At 35.7% G+C, this 26,193-nt stretch overlaps 1 protein-coding gene across 1 annotated transcript; it reads right to left on the reverse strand.

The window, feature by feature from the left end:
* Positions 1 to 397: 397 nt before the first annotated feature.
* Positions 398 to 25,334, reverse strand: LOC141519967 (pancreatic lipase-related protein 2-like). The gene is made up of 12 exons (XM_074231898.1): positions 25,286 to 25,334; positions 22,419 to 22,573; positions 20,592 to 20,717; positions 17,654 to 17,788; positions 15,945 to 16,056; positions 14,469 to 14,588; positions 14,226 to 14,345; positions 9,564 to 9,682; positions 6,333 to 6,462; positions 5,899 to 6,010; positions 4,317 to 4,484; positions 398 to 461 (listed from the first exon to the last, which is right to left on the reverse strand). The coding sequence occupies exons 1-12, from the start codon at positions 25,332 to 25,334 to the stop codon at positions 398 to 400; spliced, it is 1,410 nt and encodes a 469-aa protein (XP_074087999.1).
* Between the last annotated feature and the right edge of the window lie 859 nt (positions 25,335 to 26,193).

A 26,193-nucleotide genomic window follows, 5' to 3' on the forward strand; every position in this document is an offset into this window, starting at 1 on the left:
ATGGTTCTCAAGGGGATATAGCAAATGAAGAAGAATCCTGTTAGCCATCACCTGTGCAAAGTTGAAATCAATTCAATTCAGCCAGAATTTATTAAGCATCTGCCATGGGTACCAGTCGTGGTGTTAGGTGCTAGAGATATAAAGACAAAAATGAAACACATGTACATAGATAAAAAGATATAAAAATGGACTAATTCATTTCTGTCTTCATACAACAAATATTTATTAGGTAGATACCTTCTGTCTGTAGAGCACTTGGGGAGATATGAGAATTTAGATGAAATAGTTGCTTGTCTCAGGAAGCTTCCAGTTGGGCTATTATACCAGACCATGATGGAATATCACATGAAACAAGAGGGTACATTTTACAGAGACATAACAAGAGCTGGATTCATTTCTAGCAAGGATAGAGTGTTTGCAGAACATCTTCTCGAACAGTATCACTACTGCAGAAATGATACCTGTGGAGATAAAAATGAAAACATCAGTGGGTGGCATATTCAGGTAAGAATCCAATTGATTTATTGGGCTGAACAGTCTTTGTTATGAGATTTGACTCTTGCTTTTTCTGGATGTAGGAGCCTGGGTGCTAGAGGATAGTCAACAAATCTCAGTTCAAAGTCATCACTTAATGCTTTTGGCTAAGTCACCACCTCCATGGGTCTTCCTTTACTCTTCTGCAAAAATGAGATGATTGAACTATGTGGCCTCTGAGATTCCTTCCAAGTCTAAAACTCTGGGACTATTATCAATAAGCAATGTGTAAGAAAACTTCATTAATTCAGATGCCATTCATTCTGAAATCTGTGAATCTTTCCCACTTGGGAGAAGAGAGGTTCAAACATATGATTTCATTGATGATTTCCAAACTTTGGTTTGGAAACTCTTCACAGTGATTTAGACAACTATCCCTACTGGAAGTTACTCTGGTGTGTTCAATTTTCATTTGCCCAATCCATTGCTGAAGAAGGAAAAAATTCCTACTTCATGTTTTAGGTCCAGTCTCAAATCAGTAGTTGTATGTGGCAGAAAGTTAGGGATTGGATCTAACAATCATTAAGGGATCTCCTTAATGAAAAAAAAAAACCTCCTCAAAGTAGGCTCCTCCATTCTTTGTAATTCATGGGTCTCTTAGAGAGTGACCTAGATCAGTAGTGTCAAATTCAATTTGTACATAATGATCCCTGTAGGCTATAAATTGACTTAGTTTTAAACTATAATATCATCTATGCTTTATTGTATCTATTTTGTTGGCATATTCAGGAATACTATCTATTTTGTTTGGGGAATTGGATGGCACAGTGGATAGAATGCCAAGTCTGGGGTCAGGAAGATTCACTTCTTGAGTTCAAATGTGACCTCAGACTACTTACTGGCTGGATGACCCTGGTCAAGTAACTTAATCTTGTTTGTCTCTACTTCCTCCTCTATAAAATGAGCTGGAGAAGGAAATGGCATACCACTCCATTTTCTTTCCCAAGAAAACCCCAAATAGGGTCACAAAAATTCAGATATGACTGAAATAACTCAATGACAACATATCTATTTTGTTAAATATTTCTCAATTACATTTTAATCTGCTTTGGGGATCACTAAGAAGAATTATGGGATGGCCACATGTTCAGTTTCTCTGACCCAGATGGAACAACCCAGAATTGGGATGCGTGACACAGCCATTAAGTGTCAAATGTAAGATTTGAACTCAGGTTGACTTAGTTCTAAGGTTGGTCATCTATCCATTCTTGCTGTTATTCTAATTATTGTTGTTGTCATGGTGGTGGTGGTGGTGGTGGTGGTGATGGTGGTGTCATCTTTCAGTCATGTTTGACACATCATGACCCCATTTGGGGTTTTCTTGGCAGAGATACTGGAGAGATTTTCCATTTCCTGATGAAATTGAGGCAAATAAGGCTAAGTGACTTGGCTAGGGTCACACAGCTATTAAGTGCCTGAGATCAGAGATGAATGCAGGAAAATGAGTCTGCCTGGCTCTACTCACTGATCCATCTCGCTGCCAGCTAATCTAAACATTAGGGTATGCTATATTCCCTGTCATGCCAGCAGAGGGATGCTCAAGTGAAGTATTCTTCATTCATTAGGATCAAGGCTTCCTGAGATTTCTTTCCCACTTCACTGAATTTTTTAAAATCCAGAGGAGCTTGGGATACTTCTTTTGCAGGCACAGAGGAGGGGGTTCTTCCTCTCATTGGTTCATGCCAGTAGGTTTTGCTATTGGATAGAGTCCTGAGTTAGATCAAAGTGGAATGAGTGAGAAATTGGTGGTAATTAATCCCCTGGGAAACTCCAATGTAAATATTTAACTTCTGTGTTTAAAATCCTTTTCCATGTAATATAATACAGGCCCACTGTTAATGGAAAGTGTTTTTATGAGCAACTTCATCTTCAAGTAAGTTTATGGGTATATTCATTTACAATTTATATTGTTTTTAAAGTTAATTGATCTGTCTCTTTATGTATAACCCTTCTTACATATGATTCTTGAAATCTTTGGGTTCCTTCAACAATCAGATAAAGAACCACATTTTTATGTAAAAGCCTTTTTTGAGTCCTCCACCTTCTTTCTGCCTTCACACATTTGCCAGTGTCATCCTCCACAAACCACTCTGCACTCACTTTATATATGTATATATATTGTGTATATATATATATATATATATATTCTTTAAATTAAACTAAAAAAATTAACTATTGTTTTTTTTCTTCCTCCCATTGCCCCATTCCTGTCTCCCAGAAAGAACAAAAGGAAAATAAAATCCTCATATCAAATATGCTTAGTCAAGAAAAATAAATTCCCGTATTGGTCACATATATGTGTATGTTGTCTTTCCCATTAAAATGTCAAAATCTGTTTTATTCTTCCCTTTATACTTTCAGTATTCAGATCAGGGTTCTGGTTCAAGGAAAATTCAAAATAAATACTTGAGTGATTGATCTCGAGTGGAATTCACAGTCTTAATGGACAAGAGGTTAACCTTGGAATGCAGAAGAAATGGATTCTCTTCCTTCCTCTTACATATTTTGGATGTTGGACAGTGGGCAAATTCTTTAATCTCTCATTATCCCAGGCAACTTTCTAGTCTTAGTTATACATATGTGGCCAATAAGCATTCCTAGAGAGCTCCACCCTAGGAGTTCTTCATGCTGCTTTTATCATAGGAGCAGATTCACCTCCTCCCACCCCCAAATCAGACAGTCCACAATTCAGACTTCTTCCAAAGTCAGGCTTCCCTCTATCCTCACTATTCACTATTAACCAGGTTTTTTTCATAGACATGTCCTTTATATTGCCTGCACTTGGATTGACCAAGCTCATAGAAATAGCCTAAGAACTAATAAAGCTAAAGTTGAGCATCAAAAATTGGTCAATAGGGGCGGCTAGGTGGTGCAGTGGATAAAGCACCTGTCTCAGATACTTAATAATTACTTAGCTGTGTGGCCTTGGGCAAGCCACTTAACCCCATTTGCCTTACCAAAAAAAAAAAATTTGGTCAACATAGAGACTGTGCTCAGGGAATATCTAGAGTCAGGACACCTGAAAAATTCTGTTCTAATTCCAGTTCTGTCAAAGAACTTCTCTAGGACTGGGTTTACCCATCTATAAAAGTTAAAGAATCCAATTAATTGAACTCTCAGGATCCTTCTAGGTCTAAAACTATCCTTCAATGAAAAGGATGAATTATTTTGCGTTCAAAGGCTTTCTTTCATGTTTCCTTCATTCCCCCCCCCAATCTGCTATTTTCCCCTAAATTAAACCCAAAGAGAAGTGCTGGTTCCCAAAGGAAGAATTTGATCATTCAGCATCAGAATCACATTAATATCATATTCTCATAATATTCTATAATACTGTTACCTTTCACATCTTCCCGTCAAATAAATATGAATAATGAATAATAATATTATCATGACACCTGGAATTGGTGTTGACTTCCTAGTAGTATTTCCTAGACATTTTCCATAGCATCTATCAAATGGCAATTCATGCTGGTCTAGCCTCACCACGGCTCGTTTTTAATCTGCTTTTAATTTTTTTTCCTTTTAACCAACAGCTTATGTTGAACCACACATAATTGTCAAAATAAGTTGCAAAACAGACAAATAAACTTGGTCAAAGAGCTAACTTTGAATCCAGCCTCACTGGATATCAGGTCCCTCATTTGTAAAATTACTGTATTGCCTAACTCAGGATTGTTGTGAAAAAAAGTATAATTTACCCTTTAATTTAATAAACTTAATGAAATTTAAATTAATAAGCAAAATTTAAATAATAATCATTATTATGTCCAGAATATACATACTCAGTTCCATCTTCACCACTTTGCACAGTGACCTTTGAAGCACCTAATTTGGGCCAGAAGAGGTTGATCACGTTGTTGTACCAGAGGAATTTCACCTGTTCCACTTTCCCCACATTGATGTCAAGATCAATCTCTTTCTTATGACTTGCACCAGGCCTAAGGGATCCCCTTAAAGTGGAGAAACATGGAAAGGTCAAACTGGGAATTCACTGCTTCCCCAAACTCACCAAAAATGCGTCAGTTTACAGTAGTTGTAGATTGATTCCTGGAAGTATATTGAATGATGTTGAAAGACCAAAAACTATTCTTCCATAGTTCAGTTTGGAAAATGATGGGATGCTACTTTTCCCATTGTTTTAAGTCTCTTCCTAGAAGATGGTAGATGCTTAGAAAGGATATTAACCATTCAAAGAACCAATATTAATTTAGTAAGCCCAGGGACACACTTATCTCTGTCTTATATTTTAAAATGTCATAGATCATTCTAGAATCATTTGCATGGCATTACAGTTGTGACCAGAAATTTTTTCAAAGTAAGATGATAAAAGTTAAAATGCAAAAGTGAATAAAAATATTGATATTTTCTGCTTATAATATATGACACTTTAAGAAAAATTCATTATTCCAACATCAGAATAGTTAAGTTGGGAGATTTTCATTCTGAAAGGATTAACTCCAGGACAACCCTAGGCATGTCCTTTCTCTTGAACAGGTTTAGTTTATTAATCTGTATAAGGAAGGAACTAGAGGATGAGTTATTTAAATTTTTTTGTCCTGCAAATTTAGTGGTCTGAAGTTGATGGTCCCCTTCTCAGAAAAAAAAAATTAAATACATTTTAAAAATACAGAAGATTACAAAGGAAAGCAATTGTATTGAAGTGATTATTAAAAATTAAAATAATTTCAATTATTATTAAATAACATAAATATAAGTAAATATAATAATAATTCAATAATTTCAATGATGCCACAATTTCTTTTCTTGCAGATATAATTAGATCAGACCAAAAGGAATAAATAGTAAATTCGATGGGACTGGAGAGTGGAGATAAGAGGACAGTTGGGAACTGTCCAACTGGTATAGGGAGAGATGAAGGAAAGATATATGTGAATGTGATTGAGACTGAGTCAAAGATTTTCACTTCTAGAAGATTTCAAAGAATGGAATAGTGGTTGTCCAGGGAATAGAAGTTGTGGAAAGCTGCCCTGCAAGTAAATACGCAAGACCACATTGAAGCTGATGTCTGGGAAATATTCCTGTAGATTTCATACTAGGTGTTGTTTATGGCTCTATTCTTCTTGTTCTAATTGTCCACAATCATCATTTTTTTGCATGCTTCTTTATCTATAAGACAAGGTGAGTCTGGACCAGAAGACATTGTCCCTCTCCAAAATTCCATGGTTCTAAATTTAATTATTTTTAAAAAATTAATTCATATATATACATATATATATATATATAAACTTTTAAGATCACCTCTATTGAGTAAAGCAAAGTACTTTTAACTATCCTGGGTCTCACCTTGGAAAATTACTTAGTATGTAGACAAGAATGGCTGTTTTACTTGAATATTCAACTTACTTGAAAATATCATATTGTCTTGAAATACCATTACTTCCATACATAGCAATCCTGATATACCCACTCAGTTTCTTTCCCCCGGAGAGTGTGACTGATACTCTGTACCTCCAACCTGCTCAAAGAAAGTATATTAATGTCACCTATTTTTCATGTTGAAAAGAATACTTGTATCATGTTTCTTGTTTCTGAAGTTAGATATAGTTTTGTCCACAAACAAAAGACTTTTGTTTATGTATAGATTTCCTATTGATCCCTTAGGAGAACACTTAAAACAGTTGGATCATACTGATGAACTTATTTATTTTTATTACCTTTCTATATCCCCAGGGGAAAGCCAAGTCAGTAAAAAGGGGAGGGGGATGGTGGGTTGGAAAAAATTAAATTTACTTGCAAGAATTATGAAAAGGACATAGTAAACAAAAAAGGAAACTCACGAGTAAAGTTACCACTATCTCCAGTGTTCAGGAAAAATGTCTGCCCCAATGCATTTGTTTTTCCTTTAAATTGGTCAGCAAAGTGACCCATTCTTGGGCATCCTTCAGCTGGACAAGGGAAACATGCATCCTATTTGGTGAAAATAAATTAATTTGTCTATGAAGTGAAATATTTTGAATTGACATATTTGCTGCTCTATGTGGGATAAGATGTATATGGTACTTTTCTTAGCAATAATAATATAAGCAATATCATCCCCATTTTACAGGCAGGGAAACTGAAACAAAGAGAGCTTTAAGTAACTGTCCCAATGTCGTGTAAAATAACATTTAAATTCCCTATTCTCTCTGGCATGCACTATGGACTAATGGCATCTACATCACTGTCTTCAATTGTAAAAGTGAGAAAAATGATAATAATAATACCTAATTCACAGATAATCTACATAAAACATTTAATAAAATCTAAACTGCTTTCTATAAAGGTGTCCACCATAATTATTGTTTCTTGCTATTATTCAGCCTAGTCTGCTCTCTCTTCTTCCTTTTTCTCCCCATTCCCCTTTCCTCCCACATTTTGACCTACATTTCAGTTGACCTCCATAGGATAAGAGTTTCCAATTAGATGATAAACTCCATGAAAATAAGACCCAGTAGTCATTCCAGAAACCAATCTATAAGCACTTTTAAGTGTCAATTGTGTGCTGCTTCAAATACAAGTACCATTAGTACCCATTGATTTATTAGTTGGCTTATACTGACCTTGATACACATACACACAAATAGCAATTGAGTGGATTCAATTATGATTTGGAAAAAGTGAAGGATAATCAGAATGATGAAGAAGATTTGAAGCTATATCATACAGGGAACAACTGAAGAAACCATTAAAAAAAAAACTTAGGGTAGCAGCATGGTTCCTGCCTTAAAACACATGAAAAGTCTTGGAATGGAGGAGAGATTTGACATGATTCTGCTTAACTTCAAAGGGCATGGAATTTACAGGGAGGCAGATTAGAATGAACAAGAAAGATTTTAAAGCACTAATCAAAGCTATACTGAAATAGAATACCCTATCATTGGAGAAGTTTCCCTTCATTGTAGGATAAACTGTTTGAGTACCTTTCAGGGCCATTGCTATTTTTATTTTATTTTTGCCTTTTACAAGACAGCGGGGTTAAGTGACTTGCCCAAGGTCACACAGCTAGGTAAATAACTAAGTGTCTGAGGTTGAATTTGAACTCAGGTCCTCCTGACTCCAGGGCCAGTGCTCTAGCCCTGTGCCACCTAGCTACCCCTTTCAGGGCCATTGTTGAAGGGATTCCTGCATGTATTTAAAGTTATTTCCAACACCCAGATTCTGGGAAATTCAAAGAAATTCAGGAAATGAAAAATGTACTTTTTCATATAGTTCTTTTTTCAATCTTTTTTATTTTTTAAATTAAAACCACTTTCAAGGTTGTCAGAGATGACTTTGTTCTATGACTTTTGATGGACTATTTTATTTTCCATCTGCCATAAAATTAGAAATTATGGTGTTTAGGGAAAAGTTAGTAGGAATGGGGGGTTGGCAATAAAAGAAGAGGCAGTTTTATTTAGATGTTGTAGAGATAGCTAATCCTTTAGTGATTTTTATCTCAGCCAAGAGCATAGCCAATGACTCTTATGTCCCACACCTGGGGAAAGATAAGGAAGATGGAAGGTTAAAAGGCATTTTGATGGAAGAAGTCAGGCCCTGAGAGAGGAATAGGACCCTCAGAGGGCAGATGGAAGATCATGAGGGAATGGTGATCCAGGGGACCTCACTATGAGGAGGGAGTAGATTCCATCAATGTCAGCACTCTAAGGCCAAGTTTCACTCATTTAGTTCTAGATATGAGTCAGTAGAGGCAGCTATGTGGTTTAGAAAATAGAGAACTAGACATGAAGTCAGGAAGACCTGAGTCCAAATCCAGTCTTAGATACCAGCTGTGTGACCCTAGGTAAATTACTTAACCTCTATTTGCTTTACCTGTTGGAGAAAGAAATGACAAATCATGTGAAGATTTGACAGGAAGGAAAAATGACAAACCTTTGCCAAGACAACACCATGAACAGTACAGTACTATGTGTATGAGGTCATGAAGAGTCAGACACTACTGAACAACAAGAAGTTGGAAGTCTAATCCCTCCAGTTTCATCATCCTAGTCAGCTTCCTTTGCTATTTCACTTGGATGGAGGCAAATTGAGCCTCCATTATGTCAAGTTCTTTGAGTTCTTATTAACATTTTAAGTTTTTTTGCAAGGCAGTTGGGTTAAATGACTTGCTCAAGGTCATACATTTAAGTAATTATTATGTTTCTGAGATTAGATTTGAACTCAGGTCCTCCTGACTCCAGGGCTTGTGCTCTATCCACTGTACCACCTAGCTGTCCCTATTAACATTTGCTTTTGATGTTTTCCCACACCATTGTTTTGTTTCCATCAGTCAAGTTTGTAGGTATGGATGATAATTTGTATCTCTTTTGCTTTATTTCATCTTATTTTATTTTTGTTGTTGAGATTTGTTTTGAGCTGTGATTTCATTAAAGAGAGGATACTCTCTACCAAGGACCTAAAAGCCTTTCTGTATTTCATGGTCTTATAATTAAGTGACTTAACCATGGATAATAACTTGTATATGTCAGAAGCAGATCCAAACCTAGGTCTTTCAAAGCTGAACCTTTTATAGGAAACCTTTCTTAATCTCTCTTAATTCTAGTGTCTTCCCTCTGTTAATTAATTTCCTATTTATCCAGTTTGCTTTTTATATGTGTACTTACAAGTTTTCTCCAACATTAGTTTATTAGCTCCTTAAAGGTAGGGTCTATCTTTTGCTTCTTTTGGTACCCCCAGCACTTAGCATAATGCATAGCTCATAGTAGGAATTTAATAAATATTTATTAATTGTTTTAACCTAAATCCAATTCATAGTTCTACTTTTCTGTTCTTTGGTAGAACAAAATTATGTTCTGTGAAGTGTTGTTAATCTGTCTTGGGGTCAAAACTTATATTTTGGGGGGCGGCTAGGTGGTGTAGTGGATAAAACACCATCCCTGGAGTCAGGAGTACCTGGGTTCAAATCCGGTCTCAGACACTTAAGAATTACCTAGCTCTGTGGCCTTGGGCAAGCCACTTAACCCTGTTTGCCTTGCAAAAAAAACTAAAAAAAACAAACCTTATATTTTGGGTCACGGACATAGATCACTTACCGAGTTGAAAACCTCATAGGAGGTACAGGGGTAACCAACAAAACCATCGGGTTGGAGGATGCTATTGGAGTAATATTTATAGCTTCTCAAATGATTGCAAGCTGCAAAATCACGTGTTCCTAGAGAGACAAATTCCAATTTAACTCAAGAATGCAGTTTCATTTTCCCCTTAAAGAATTTGACCAATGCAGTTAGAATTTGGCATTTTGTTTGTTTTTGTACTTTTAATTACTTACACAATTCCTAGGTCAGTGTCAGGATTTTTATAAATGTTACAATAATTATAAATTATGGCTTTTTTCCCACAGTTCCTTTACATTCAAATATTTTGTAGAATTCTTCATCATTATTTTAAGGAATCTGTAACTATTTCTAGCCTCCCATAACTTGAATTCAAGCTGTGCCCACTCAAAGCTAAAATCACCACTTGAAAAGTAAAAACAGCCATCAAATGGATTGTTTTGTCTACATGACAGCAAACAACTGGTTTGATTGATTTTTCTACCACAAGTGGATTTATTTGACCAATATTTTGATATTCTGTATATACAACTGCACTTTAGGAAATGTATTCATTACATAAATATTATCAAGCATCTATAATGGAAAGAGCTTCAGAAGAGATAAATAGATGTGGGAAGTGAACAGCTAATTAAGAAGATGGTCTGTAAGATTGGAATTTGAATGTCTCAACCATGGTTAAAAAAAGAAACATGACAGGCTTCTGACCAGAGATGGAGAACGCCTAAAAGTGGCTGAGAATGAAGTTCCTTGGAATAATGTAAATATAATAAAATGGTTTAATTTGAAAAGAAGAATTAACTATCATAGTAGGTATAGGAATATGGGAAGAATATAGCAACATAGCAAGAATATAGCAGTTTAGGAAGAAAAATAGCAATAGAGTTGCTGAGAAATTCAGTAGTCCATAAATTTTCAAGAATCCAAGAAAGGAGTCAGTTTGAAATTCATAGCCTAAATATCTATGCACAAATAAGTATAGGTAAAATAGTATGAACTAGATATCTTAATGTAAGAATGTAACTTTGACATCATAATTATTACTGAAATTGTGTAAAATAGGATACTATTGGAGTCAAGGTCAAAAAGGATATGCCTTGTTAAATTATATAGGTTAAAAATTCAATGATATGAAATGATACCACTGCTAAGTCTATATCCCAAAGACATCCAAAAAAAGGAAAAAGTGCCTATTTATACAAAAATATTTATAGCAACCCTTTTTGCATTAACTAAGAATTGGAAATCAAAATGATGTCCATCATTTGGGGAATGATTAAACAAGCTGTGGTGGGTGATTGCAATGGAATATTATTATTCTATAAGAACCAGGAGAACATTATACATAGTAACAGAAATATTTTTTAATGAAGAATAGTGAATGACTTAGCCATTCTCAGAAATACAATGATCCAAGACAATCCCAAAGGACTAAGAATAAAGGATACTATTAGCATCCAGAGAAAGAACTGATATTGCTTGAATACAAACTGGTGTGCTATTTTTCACTTTCATTTTTTCTTTTATTTGAGTCTTCTTGTTCAAAATGACTAATATGGAAATATTTTACATAATTGTATATGTATAACCTATATCTGCTGGCCATCTCAGATTGTAGAAAAGGCAGAGAAAGAGGAACTCCAAAGATTGAATAGAAATGTTTTAAAAATTGGAAAAAATTCAATTTTATGAGTAAAATATGAGATGGGAAAGGAGGGAATATACTTATTATAAGGAGATACAGAAACTAGACAGAGGAGACTTAGTGGCATGTTCAGGACCTTGAGTTATAGCCCTATTGTGAAATGAATCTGTACTGCTTGTCTAAACTACCTATAAACTCCAGGTCCTGATAGTCTAGAAACATCCAGAATTTTTTATCTTTCTGTACTTCAGTACACAGCTCGAAACCGTTTATGAATAGAAACACAACGACCTCTGTCATATTTTTTTTAAATTTTTCTGTCACTTTCCCACAATCAAATTCCAGCTATGAAATGCTTTCCAATTTTACATCACTTGTGATGTTAGATCTGGAAGAGATCTTAGAAACTGTGAAAAAGTCAGGCAACTTAGAGGTTAAATAGTTATATCCCCTCATTTAAAAACAGGTTGAGAGAGGTTCAAAGAAGTAAAATAACTTATCAAAGGACAACCTAGAAGTAAGAAGTGGTGTCAGGATATCAGAATCTGCATCACAAGTATGAGTAAGAGAAACACATTAAATGACAGTTGATCTGAAAAAGATATAAGGCTTCTAGTGAATATGAGTTCAAAATGAGTTAATAGGGAGTCCATAGAAGTCAATATCATCCAAAGAAGGTAGTGAGCTCTTAAGTTGCATTGCCAGGTGATCGTCTAGCTAGGTGGCATATATATTGTGCTCCACTGGTTGGATCACATCAAGATTATTGCATTCATTTCTGGACACAATATTTAAGAAGGTCCATGACTAGATTTTTGAATACTTGAGAAAAGCTATAATTTCTTCACTCTGAACATCTTCAGTTAGTCCCTTCAATTCTCATCCCTTCACCATTCTGTCACCTTCCTTTGAACGCCACAGTTCCAACTTGCCAATGCCTGTCTTAAAATGTGAAAAAGGAACTAAGCTATTTTGTCATAGAGGATGGAGTTAAAAGCAATGATTGACGCTACAGAGGCAGGTTTAGGTTTGCTGGCAGAAGCAACTCTAGCTATTCTTCAAAGGAGTAGGCTCCTCTAGGATATAGGAGGTTCCCCTGAGTGGAGATCTTCAAGAAAAGGTTAGATGACCACTGGTCAACAGGATTGCAAGAGGAATTCATAATTAGGCTGAGAGTTGAGCTTTAGATTCTGTCCCTTCCAACTTTGAGATTCCCACCTACCTGAGAATCTGGATCTAGGAAATCTTTCTAATACATTCCTTTGAAAGAAAGTACCAAATGAGTTATTTATCCTGAATGCAAGTCACCTGGGAAACATCCCAGGTGTTTAAATGGCTTTCTTTTCCATAATCTAAAAAAGGCCTACTTAAACTTTGTCCATTTTCACAGAAAAAACATACTCCAAACCTTCTAAAGCTCCTGCTGCCCAATAACTTCTAGTAAGAAGATGATTTGGCCACCATCGTTTTTGCTCACTGCATAATAGAAACCATTTTATTCTTAATTGTTTCTTTAATCCAAAATTGCTGCCCTAGGATCCCAAGAGAGAGAAAGTGGATTAGGTTGTTGCCTAGTGCCCGAAACTGGTAAATCTGAGTCTCACATAATAGGTCCAGACTTCAGTTTTAATGCTGTTTCCCACTTGAAATTACTGCTGGAATTAGAGTCATTTTGATTTCTATTATGTAAGCCCTGTTTATCATCTCTCTAGAGTTAGGGACCATTGTTGTCACTCTCCTTTCCTTTCAGAAAGAGCTAAGTAGTTATTTATTTTTCTAATTCACATAATCAACTGGTATTAATCACCTGGTATAATATTAAACAGCCCCATTTGGTGGGTGGAGGGACAAGGTACTATATACCTCAGTTATTAACACTTTTTCATCAGTAGGAAATATTACCAGTGAAGAAACCTCATCTACCACCACAGGTTAGTAACTGGTCTGTAATGTATAATTACCAATAGTTGTCCAGAGCCCTGAGGTCTAAGTGACTTGTCTATAGTTATGAACGAAACAAGGATATCTTTGGTAGTGGCAAGACCTGAACTCATGTTTTCTCTAATTCCAAAGATAATCCTCTATCTATTACACCACATTTTCTCACAGAGTGAAATTAAGCACATGAGATTTTACAATGTGACCTGGGCCAACTGTGATGTTGCTAAAGAATGGCAAAAATATAACAAACCATTCACAAGGACATTGGCTTCTTTTAGTTTTATCCCCCCCAAGACATTCTGATAGAACTTGTTTAGTATACTAAAGCCCATCTTAGGGGAAAACACATGCTTTTCTTCTGTTCTACTATTTAAACTCCTTGAAAGGCTGTATTTTTATTTGTCTTTGCATCCCCCTCAGCTAGCACTGAGTTTTGCCCATAGTAGGCACTTATTTAATGTTTAGGGAACTGAACTAAATTAATGCTATGTCAGAAATTACAAAATGACCTAAGAAGAGATGACATAGATTAAATGAACTATTAGAGACAGAGAAAGACACAGAGAAGGCTATATTTAGCCTTTCCAAACCATACTTCTCTTTAATTATAATTCCACCCAAGTCACACATCAGAAAACACTCACTGATGCCTCCTTATTCACCCAGAGAAAAGGTTAATCCTACTTGGAATATATGTTTTCAGTCAAATGTGGATGAAATAGTAGAAAAAATTGATATAGAATTTGAACTCAATTGAATTCAAATTTAAATCTAAGCCCTTACCAATAGCAGACCATTGATAAGTGACTTAACCTCTCTAGGCTTTACTTCCCTAATCTGTAAATGGAAGGGTTAAACTAGACTACTTCTAATGTCCCTTTAATAGCACCATATCTATAATCCAATAGAATTTATCTTTGTTACCCTTCCAGATTGGAACATACTATTTATCTGTAACAGGAGAGAATTCTCTTGCCATTAAGAACAGACTATAAATTTTTGACTTCTTCCAAAATGGGGAAGTCATCATCTCCTTAGTTTATTTATATACATACCTTCCCATATTCCATTTATATCAACAATGGTTGAAAGGATATTTTTCTGACATCCAGGCATTTGTTTTCCACCATTTGGAAAGAAATCCAGATGTCCCACAGTTTGGCTCATTCCAAAACCTAAAACATGTGAAACGGGGGTCAATAGATGCTAACTTACTATCAGATCCTGATTCCAAGACCCCTTGTCAGGAGTTTAACTACAGTTGGCCCCAGTGAAAGGATTCAAGTTGAGAAGCTCACCCAGATTTGGGATCATAGGAGCAGAGTCTGTATGAATCACGTCAACAAACATGGCATCACTGGCATCCAATCGGACTTCTTCTGGACCATTCTGGAAACAAGGCTCAGCTGGATCCAAGCCTAGATGGAAAAAATCATAAAGTTTTTCTCTACTTGAAAAGAAATTCAGATTTAACCATCCATCCCTGCTCAAAAAATAGACAGGTTGGCATGTAATACTTAATACTATTAAAGAACTCTTAAAGTAAAAAAAAAAAGAATACCTTTAAATAGCAAGAGTTTCCCTAGGGATTTAAGTGTTTGTTTACTGATCACAGATTTAAAGCTGGAAGTATACTCAGAGGTCATTTGATTCAAAATTTACATTTTATAGATGAGAAATCTGCAGCCCAAGGTCAAGCAGCAAGGCCAAGATCCATTTCCAGGTCTTCTGATGGCCAAATCCAGTGCTCTTCCCACCATGACACATAGTTATAATTAAGAGCAGTGAGGGACTTTAAATTTGTATCTAGTCTATTCCTCCTCATTTTATCACTAAGGAAGGTGAAGTGACTTGCCAAGGTCACAGAGGAAATTCGTGGCAAAACCAAGATTAGAACCTGGGAATCCTCACTGATTCTAATCCACCACTTTGTCTCTCTACTTCTGTTCTCTGATAGAAAAGTGGCTTTAGAGAAACTTAAATTGTTAGGAGGTGTCACCAAACAAGTAGCAATTCAACATAAAGACAAAGCATTTCTGAATGTCTGTGAATTCCTCACTCTGCCTTCCCCCACCCCCCCACCCCCGGCCCCGCTTTTTTCAGTCAGATCAATGCAAACAAGAAACATGATAAATGTCGATTGACTTAGGTCTATCATCAATCCATTACCCTTCCCTAAAAATCTGGCTGCAATAATTAGACTATTTTTTTTCTGCCTGTTATTTTTTATGTGAGAAGGAAGCAAATGACAAATCAGCACATAAATCAGGTGTTTGGCATTTTTAAATGCAGCTTCCAGGAGAGCTTAGAGGTTCAGTGACAGTTCAGGCCAATCTTCTGATTTTCCTTCACCCCCAAACCACAGACTGGCAAGATGATGCTCACAATGAGGACCTGAGTCACAACAACATTCAAAATTGCCTTCTAAATCCTCAAGTTGCAATGAATATATGAGAGATGTACTCTTTTTGAAATCTCCTCTTCTTCTTCCTCCTCCTCGTCATTTATTGTTTCAGCAACAGGTTCCACCACCGTTAACATTAAAGAAATTTTCCTGATACGTACTGAATTTGTTCAAAATCCTGTCCCTCGGTTGGAGTGTGACCCTGGGCAAGACATTCAAACTTTCTTAGCATCAGTTTCTTCATCTATAAAATGGGAATACTAACAACCTCACAGAGTTGTGAGGATCAGACGAGAGAATCTTTGTAAAGATCTTCACAACCCCAGATTGCTAGATAAATTCTATCATCATCACCCTCTCCTCAGCATACCTGTGATCCTGCCGATTTGGCCTTGGAGTCTCCTCCCAGCCTCCCCAGCAGCATGAGCTCCCAGGCTGTGGCCAATGATGTGAACATCAGAAGGAGAATATCCGAACTCTTTCTGGCAGAAAGGAGAGCTCTTCAAAGGGTAGCACTGTCTTTCTGGAATTCATTCTAAGAGCTAACTAAGGTGTAGCAGCTATGACTTTGTATGAAAACTCCAATAAGTAGCTGTGTAGGAGATGCTTCTTTGAGTTATCCTGGACACAGCATGGTTCTTTCTAACTGTAGACCTTCTGACAGAATTGTTTCCCAACTCCATCCTCACCCTGGGCTGCCACCCACTATGGTCCTAATGTCATTAAGTCAAGTGAGTCTCAAACTCACTTTCTTGTTTGGTCATACTTGAGTACTCCCTAACAGGGGCAGGTGGACCACCAGGGTCCAAGAGACCAGTTCCATGCAGACTGGCCACGATTCTCATCAATTATAGCAGGCACAAGTCCCTCATCCCGAATTCAACATGCATGTTTTAGAAGCAATTTGGGTGAATTGTTTCTCTCTCTGTGTGTGTCTCTCTGTCTCTGTCTCTGTCTCTGTCTCTGTCTCTGTCTCTCTCTCTCTCTCTCTCTTTTCCCCTCCAAATTCAACCCCCACCCCCTGGGAGATCACAACCTCCTCATGTTACACTGAAATGATTATTGCAGCAGCATACCCACCCTCAGTTTGAAAAATAAAAAAGGAAATACATTAACAAGCAGCTATATTCAACTTCAATCTTAAGGACAGCTGGTGGCCTATCAGGGTTCTTTCCCTGGACTGATGTCTCCACCTCCCATTTTACACAATTCAACCCACTACTTAGGACATTGTTAGCTGAGTTTAAAAGGAACCATATAGTGCTGAAACTGGGGATTGGGTGGGGAGCAGTTTAAAAAAAAAAAGGTAAAAATCTACTCCTTTTAGCTAAACTCTTAAAATCAGTCTGTTTCTTATATTTGATTACTGTTACCATTAACTGGAAATGCTAATACTGCTGACCAGTGGCAGATTAGATCAACTGCAGGCTTGCCTGCAGGGCCCTTTCAAATTATTCCAGACATTTTTCTAATAACTCTGAAAAATGAATTATCTTTTGGATGTCTTGCACTATCTTTAAATGTATTTCATAAATTTGAGTTATAGTTATAATGCAAACACTATAATTTGTTAGTTTGCCCAAAGACAAATCTCAAGGATTCTTGTCAGGATTCTTGTTTCTTTCATTTGTTTTTGTGTTTTTTTTTTCCTGTGGTCCAGACCACCACTAGAAATAGGGAGGCTTGAATTAAACTTTTACAATCCCAGTAGAGGTTGATATGAACCAAGAATTGATAGAACAGACTTGCCCTGAGGGATACTGATCTAGGACCCTTTGACCATGGACCGGACCATATAAAAATAGTTTTTTGGTTTTAGGATTTGGGGAGGGAATTCCAGTGACACCAGGGAATTTCCTTGATGATTGCTCTTAATTGGCTTGTTAGTGGTTTTTACCTCCAACCTTTAACCACCTTGAGGGATCATTTTTAAATGGGGATAGTTGGATCTATTTTTATTCAAAGGACTGTGGCACTGAAGTGATCTATCACAATGATGACCATGACAATTTGGGAAGTTTGATTCCAGAAACCTAGCATGAATATATCCTATTGCACAGCCCAAAGAAGGCAACTTACTGATAATACATTGATCAGATAGGCAATTTCAGTCCCCACTACTCGGATGTTGTTGGTTGCTTGTGCATATCTCGTTCTTGCACCCTTTTTCCAGTCAACACAGATGCAGTTCACTTTTTCCACCTTTAACATATTCTGGGGAAAACATAAAGCAATAAATAAAAGACCAAAGGAAAGCAGTCTTACAGAAGTATACAACACGCAGTGAGTCATAGACTTGTAATGACCTGGTTACCTTAACATTTCTTCTTTTGACAGAGCAGGACTAAGATAGTGTTTATTTTTCTTTTTAGTTTTTTTTAGGTTTGGTTTTTTTTTTTTGCCAGGCAATGGGGTTAAGTGGCTTGCCCAAGGCCACACAGCTAGGTAATTATTAAGTGTCTGAGACCAGATTTGAACTCAGGTAATCCTGACTCCAGGGCAGGTGCTCTATCTACTGCTCCACCTAATTGCCCCAAGTGTTTGTTTTTCAACAGCATTAATTCTTTTTTTTTTTTAGGTTTTTGCAAGGCAAACAGGTTTAAGTGGCTTGCCCAAGGTCACACAGCTAGGTAATTATTAAGTGTCTGAGACCTGATTTGAACCCTGGTACTCCTGACTCCAAGGCTGGTGCTTTATCCACTACACCACCTAGCCGCCCCAAACATTAATTCTTTAAAAGAAAAAACTCCTAAAAATTTTTTGGCTTCAAGGGAACAATTGAACATTAGGGTATAGCTAAAGCACCATATTTAGGATACTTGAAAACTTAAGGTCAAGCCATATACAGATTTAACTCTGGGAGAGATTTGAGCCAAGGATTGTAGGTTAAGAGCTTTATGGTAACTGAGCAAGAAACAAATGATAAACTTACAGAATATAGAGACGGAAGAATCTTAGAGACTAGCTCTCTCAATTCCTTCATTTTACAGGCAAGGAAATAAAATCAGACAGGAAGAAGTACCTGAGATTGTAGAGAATTGTGGAACTGTCTCATTTCATAAAAAGATTTAGATCCATGGAAGTAAAAAGATTTGCCTAAGTTTACTGAATTAGTCAGTCAAAGCAATGACAAAATCTTGAGAGAATGTCATAGACTGATAAGAGGTTAGAATGTAAATTCTTTGAGAGCAGGGATTGCCTGATTCATTTCTGGTTTTGTATCCTAAGAACCTTGTACCATATCTGACTCAAAGCAAGCTCTTAACAAATATTTGTCAAGAAGTTGATAGATTGACCTCATGTCTCTGGAGTCCAAAACAAATCCTCTTCCTGTTGAACTAAACTGCCTTTCTTGGAAGAATGTTGACAACTAGTCTGTGGAAATCTAAGACCAGAGCTCTACTCATTTTTGAAAAGTCTACTGTTCCCTTGTGAACATTATTAACTGCTTTCCATGTGTGTGTGTGTGTGTGTGTGTGTGTGTGTGTGCACACGCGCGCACGTGCTCCAAGTTAAACACTGAAAAATATTTCTACGACAGGTTACAATCAGTTGGGGCCAAAAGGGAGACTTTTGTATCATTAAGCATGGCCATGGACAGTAAGTAAAATAACAAATTCTGAGTACAAATGTAAGATTTCAGATGGTGTCATAGCTTTATTTCTTCTCTCACCATTCTTTATTATTTCCACCAAAAAACTGTAAAAAAACACAATTCTGGGACTCTGACTGATGATTGTGCTTATGGAGAGAAAGAGAGGAAGCAACTGTCAGAAACTTTCCCTGCTTCTGATTCTAGCTTGCTCAACATGGACTTTATCTTTCCCTTAGGAAGACCATAACTGCAAACCATAAACAAGTAAGTCATAGTAAAGTTGTAAGCTAAAGTTTCCTATAATATCAGGGGTAGTTTAGCAAAAATGGGCCTAGTTTGTCAATGCAAAAGTTTTGTAGAGTTTTTTGAGATCTGAGATTGTTTCAGAAAAATCTCTGATTGAATTAAAAGATTCTGGATTTAAGGATCATCTTAAGCATACCTCATAATCCCTCATTACAAAAAAAAACCCCACATTTTGTTGATGAATTTTTGCATAGGCAGCCAAGTTATTCTTAGACTTCAATTCAATTCAGTTCAATATATTCAATATATTTATAAAGTGTCTGTAGTGTTCCAGGTCCCATGTGTGGCATTGAAACATGTAGCCCATCACCAAGGTTATATTTGAAGACTCTGCATCTTGTTTCTATTGGCATAGCCTTTGAGAACCATCTCAGTATGTGCACCAGCATCAGATTTTGGTGGAAGCTTGCCTATCTAGCATTTGTAACAGGTCACCCTACTTCATTTTCATGACAACTGTAAGAGGTAGAGAGCACAAATAGTATTATCCCTACTTAACAGAAAAAGAAACTGTTTCAGAAAGACCAGAAAAATCATGACTTAAGATCTGGAAGGGATCTTAGAGTTCATCAGTCCTTTCATCTTCCAGATGAGCAAATAAGGCCAAGATAAGGGAAATGACTCATGCAATAAATCTGAGTTCATCAAGGACCATATTTGGTAGCCTGTATATGCTCCCAAACAATGTATAGCAACTGTGATCTCAACCACTCTTTAGTACCTTTACGATTTGTATCCTGTGACATAGAATACTGCCCCTCACCATTGAACTGTTCAGATTGGTCTGGGGTGAGCTTTTTCCATCTTATAACTATACAGTGGCTATTTTTGACAGGAGTCACTTTGAAAATATCTGAGAGATAATACACTGTGAGAAAATGAGGAATTAATTATCCTTACATGTTCCCACTACAGAAATAAAAACATCCTTATTTAGTTAGGTACAAAAATTATTTCAAAAGATATTTCATTTTTCAATTCTGGGGCTATCAAAGTAGAGACTTTGAACAACACTCTAATATATATGTTTGAACTTATTCCTTGGAAGCTAATGGAAGCTCTGTTGCTTCAAGAATTTAGAATAAAAACCTACAGCACCAGATTTCTTCTTTCTACCTTGCACATGTCTGTCAACCAGGACTCTTCCCCCTTGTCAATGAAGCCATGAATGATGAAACGAGTCTTCCGATCCATTTTGAAATTTGAAGCCTCAATGGTAGATGGATCATCTGGTAGAATAGTCTGTTTTAAATAAAATAGACATTAAACATTGCTTTTCCTAAATCTTTGACTGATAAGTTTAGCATATTGGTTCATAGACCTAGCAAAATTAAAGACTTGCATTCAATCCCTGGGATAGACAGTTTATTATAATCTGTTCCCGGTCACAGACCACAACCTTCATCCTGGAAATTCATCTTTGGAATGCATGTTCTTGATCACAAGAGAGATAGCAAGATTTTGTAGATGATTCCACATGATCCTATTCCATTACTAAATAAATAGTTTAAAAATCAGATTCCACTACAGCAAGAGGGATGCAGATGAAAAGAATAATAATATCACTTTAAACTTTCTAGACTCAGTGGAAAAGTGCTCCGATCCATAGGGAAAATGATAAAAAATCTAAGAGACCTTGATTCAAATATATAAGGCAAAGTCATCTTTTGATCTTTATTATGGGAGCTGAACAAATCCTTGACCAGATCGATGGATATTGTGATCAGGCAGATAAATGAGACAGTAAATGAGGACATCAATATTTATGAAGAAAATCTGTAACCATTGCATTTGGATTTCCTTATCTAGTCACAAACCTTTGTTTTTAATTGCTTCCATATTTTTGGTTTTTAAGGGTTGAGTTGATTAAACTTGTGAGAAGCTACACAAGAGACTTGCATGTACTGTTTTCTCCATCTCAAGAGAAGAATATTTAATGCAAATAACAACTTTCTTTCTTATTCTTATTCTAAACTATTATCTTATGTTCTTCTGCATGATCTTCAAGTTTCAACCGGACACCATTTTGTTCTCTTCATTTTATAGACATAAGAAACATTAAGTTCAATTCAGAAAAAGCCAGGAAGAAAAACAAAGGTGACCAACTTCCAATTACAAGGAGAGGTGGTGTTATTATATTTTTAATAAGTACCTAACAATCTGGCTGCCAACAACCTTTCCATACTTTTTTCCATGTTATTTTTCTTCATGTACTCTACAATTCAACAAATTTATTTAACTGTGATTCTCCAAACTCATCTATTTCTTTTAATCTCTCTATCATGCTGGGAATGTACTCCTTTCCTACCTCTGCCCTTCAGAATCCCAAATTCCTTCAGGGTTCAGTTTTGATAAAATTTTCTTTTTGAAACTTTTTGGGTTCCCTCAGTTATCATGTTCTCTCTTTCCTCAAATTATCTCCAGTTTATGACTCTGTTTTACATGTTATATCACCCATGTTGAATGTGAGATCCTTGAAGGCAGAGATTGTTTTTGTCTATCAACAGTGCCTTGCTCTGTGTTTTTTTCATGATTTTTGGTTTTATTTAACTATGTATGCATACATTATATTTCGCATAATAAACTGGTCAGATAATAGATCCTATGACCAAGATATTTATAGAATAAAGTTCCAGCTCCCTGAATACATGGAAAGACTTGTTAAAAGTGCATTTATTAGTTTGTTACTATAGTTGGAAGGGACATCAGAGATCATTTTGCAAATGAGGAAACTGAGGCCCAGAAAGGAAAATTACTTACCCAACACCACAAAGTATTAGAATGAGGATGAGATTCTGTTTCCACTGGTGCTTTGCCAGGGGATCTTTTCATAATACCATGATTACTATAATTATTACTATACCACTATCACTTTGATATCAAAGGGAAATAAACTTTTAAAAATTTATTTTATTTACATTTATTTCCATAAATTAATCTTACTTGGAAGTTGTCTGGATTTTCATTAGTATAGAGAAGGAAACGGATATTGATATCCTCAGGAGACCAGGGAAGTACTTTAAAAGGTCTCAGGATTGTTCCAGCCCATGGTTTGTCATTCGAAAAGCAGCCAAGTCTTTTAAAACATATCTCTTTCCCTGTAGCATGAAGATAAAAAGCAAGACATTACAAACTCCCATTTACATAACATCTTAAAGTATGCACTCTATATACTTTATATACAGCATCTTATTGGAATCTTATAACAACCCTGGGAAACAGCTGTTATAGATATCATATCTTCACACATAAGGAAAGGGAGACTCAAAGTTTTAGTGACTTGCCTATTATCACACAGTTTGTAAGAATCCAAAGCAGATGCTGAACCTAGGTCTTACTGATCCCAAGACTAGTAGCACACTATGTACTCAAATACATTGTTTTTCAATTTTGGATATTCAAAGAATTAAATAATGGCATTTTAGTCATCTATTCAATAAATGGAATCCTTTGAAAATAACTAAATCCAGCCTTATATATTATCCTGGATGGACTTAAGTTTTTAAAAATTATTTATTGTTACAGACTAAAATAGACCTTTCATTTAATTTGAGGTTGATTGAGGATCAGTGAAATTTTCTATTGCTAATTTAACCAAGAATTATTTTTAGAATTATAATAATAATAACAAATTTAAATAGTCAAGTCATCAAGTTTTTCTTCTCAAGCATCTACCATGTGCCAAGCGTTAGGTGAAGTGTTGGTTATGTTATTGTTTACAAAGTTTTTTCTTCATAGAATCGCTGTAAAGCAGGACATGCAAGTTTAACAATTCCCATGTTAGAGATGAGAAAGCTGAGGTTCAGAGAGCTAAAGAAAGTTGCTTACAACCACCACAACAAGCATTTATTAAGTACCTATTATATACCAGACACAATCAACTAGAAGATGACTTTTTTCATTTCTAAGAAAGATTTTCTTATTAGTTGATAATGTCTGGTATAACCAATCAATTCATCTGTCCATCCATCCATCCATCCATCCATCCATCCATCCATCCATCCATCCATTTATCTATCATCTATCTATCTATCTATCTATCTATCTATCTATCGATCTATCTATCCATCTGTCTCTATGTGTTTGTATCTCACTTTCTCCTCTTACTTGATCCTTTCATTTGATTCAACAACTTTGTGATATAGGTGCTATTAAGGTTACCATTTTATAGATAGAAAAACTCAGGTCAAGAAAGGTTAAACAATTTGACCAGGATCACATAAGTGAGACTGAGATAGGATTTGAACTCAGATAATCCTTACTCCAAGTACAGCACTCTCCAATTTGCTTATATAACCTACCTTATATAGAGGGGTCATCTTAATTTAAATTTATTTATTAAACAATTAATTTAAAAATAATAATATAATTTTTAAAACTTGTTCATAGGCTCAGAGCTGGAAAAGACCTTAAAACTTACCTCCTCCAGGTAGTCTTCCATAATTAATTCTATTTAAAGAACATTTAATAAGTGCCTATCATGTGTGAAGTATTGTTCTAGGTATTGGGCATTCAAATTTATAAGAATGGGAGCCATTTTGTAAATGATAAATGATCAAAGGGTATGAATAGGTAATTCTTAAGGGAAGAAACACATGCAATCTATAAGCCATATGAAAAAATAGCTCCAAATCACCACTAATTAGAGAAATGTAAATGAAAGCAATTCTTAGATTTCACCTCACAACTATCAAATTAACAAAATGACAAAAAAAGGAAAATGAAAATATTGGAGGCACCAAGGGAAAGCAAGCAATGATGTACTATTGAAAGACCTAGTTAACACCATTCTAGCAAAAAATTCTGCATTTTGAAAAAGTTGCTAAGTGGTACATGTCTCCCTTGATACAGCTGCCTCACTGTCAGACCAAAAAGAAATCAAAGAAATAGGAAAAAATGTAATATGGCAAAAAACATTTATAATGGTTCTTTTTCTTAGTAACCAAAAAATTTGGAAACTAAAGAGATGCTTATCACCTGAAAAATGATTGAGCAAATTCCAGTGTATCAACAAGATAGACTCCTATTTTTCTATGTGATAGCTTAGTAGTGCAATGTATAGAGTCCTGGGCCTAAGGAAGGAAGATTCCTCTTCCTGATTTCTAATCCCATCTCAGACATTTACTAGGAGTATGACCCTGAGCAAGTTATTTAATCCTGTTTACTTCAGTTTCTTCATCTGTTAAATGTTTTGAAGAAGGAATTAGCAAACCACTCCAGTACCTTTAGCAAGAAAACTCCAAATGGGGTCATGGAGATTTGGACACAGCTATTAGCTATTTGTACCATAAGACATGAGGGAATAGGTGATTTCAAAGAGACTTATATGAACTGATGAAAATGAAGCCAGCATCAGAAGGACAACTTATACTATAACATCAATATTATAAAAATGAAGAATTTTATAAACTGATGAAAAATGAAATTAGCAGAACAAATGGCAGGATAATAATTTTTACAATAACAACCCCTATAAAGATAAACAAATTGAAAATCATAAGAACTAGGATCAATACAATGACCATGTATGGTTCCAAGGGATCAATGATGAAACATGCTATCTACATCTGAACAGAGAGGTGATAAATTTAGGATGCTCAGTATTCTTGCTGTGGTTCCAAAAAAAAAAAAAGGAGACCTTGGCTCTTGAAGGAGCAGATACTATGCATGTTCCTTTCTTCTCTCTGAGTATCTGACATTTAAATATCACTTGTGATTCTGGATTCTTTCATGGAAACTTTAGCTCTATTACTCTAAATAACTTAAATATGAATAAGTTGTACTAAATGAGATACAAACATTATGCTCACCTCTCACTGTAGCCAGCAAGAGAAGTGTAATGGTCCAAAGTTGCAGCATCTATGTGAAGTAAAACATTTTTACACATATACATGAGTCTTTTAATAGCAAGATATGAAGTATTCTGAAGTAATATTTCTGATATTTCAAAATTATTTTAGAAATAATTCTGACATAAGATCAATGGATATACAATAGTACAGAGAATCATAAAATGTTAGAACTTGAAGGATCATAGATTCTGAGCTAAAGGGGAATGTTAGAAATAATTTAATACAATTTTCTCACTTTATAAATAGGGAACTAAGGCATAGGAACAAGGTCAGACAACTAACTGATGCCAAAGCAACAAATATAACCCAGATCACCATACTTCCAGCTTCTTTCCACTATACAGTATTTCCTCCCTCCTACACTACCCAGTTTCCCTGTAAGAAATATTAATTCATCTGTCTATTCTTAAGCAAACTTCCCTGGACACACGGCAAACTGCAACTTACTGTGTAGTCCCAAATGGTTCCACCCTCAACTAGGTATCTTGAACATGTCTTTTATAACCAAGTTTTTATCCTTTGGACTTTTAAGGAAAAGGACATGGAAAAATATAATGGGACACATTTGTACTTTGACCTTCAATTATCATAAGCACATAAAAGTTGATTGCCACAGTAAGCAGAGCTATTTAAAGAATGAGCTTCTAGGAAAGGAAATCTGGAGGTCTGAATTAGAAAGGGTTTAGCTAATCTGAGTTGATTATCTTATTTGTTGAGATGCATAATTCTATCTCTCTCTCTCTCTCTCTCTCTCTCTTTTGGTTTTTTGTTTTTTTCAATGTAATGGGGTCAAAGTGACTTGCCCAAGGTCACATAGTTAGGTAATTATTAAGTATCTAAGGCCAGATTTGGACTCAGATCCTCCT

This window comes from Macrotis lagotis, chromosome 4 (assembly GCF_037893015.1).
Source record: "Macrotis lagotis isolate mMagLag1 chromosome 4, bilby.v1.9.chrom.fasta, whole genome shotgun sequence".
In the NCBI taxonomy this organism is placed as follows: Eukaryota; Metazoa; Chordata; class Mammalia; order Peramelemorphia; family Peramelidae; genus Macrotis; species Macrotis lagotis.

Bases quoted from the DNA above. Each gene is read 5' to 3' on its own strand.
- LOC141519967 (XM_074231898.1), bottom strand. From the start codon at position 25,334: ATGCTGCAACTTTGGACCATTACACTTCTCTTGCTGGCTACAGTGAGA. The intron at 14,346-14,468 runs GTGAGCTTCTCA...CACATGTTTTAG, and splicing joins TCCTATGATCCCAAATCTGG to GTTTTGGAATGAGCCAAACT. The intron at 4,485-5,898 runs GTAAGTTGAATA...CTCCACTTTAAG, and splicing joins AGACAATATGATATTTTCAA to GGGATCCCTTAGGCCTGGTG.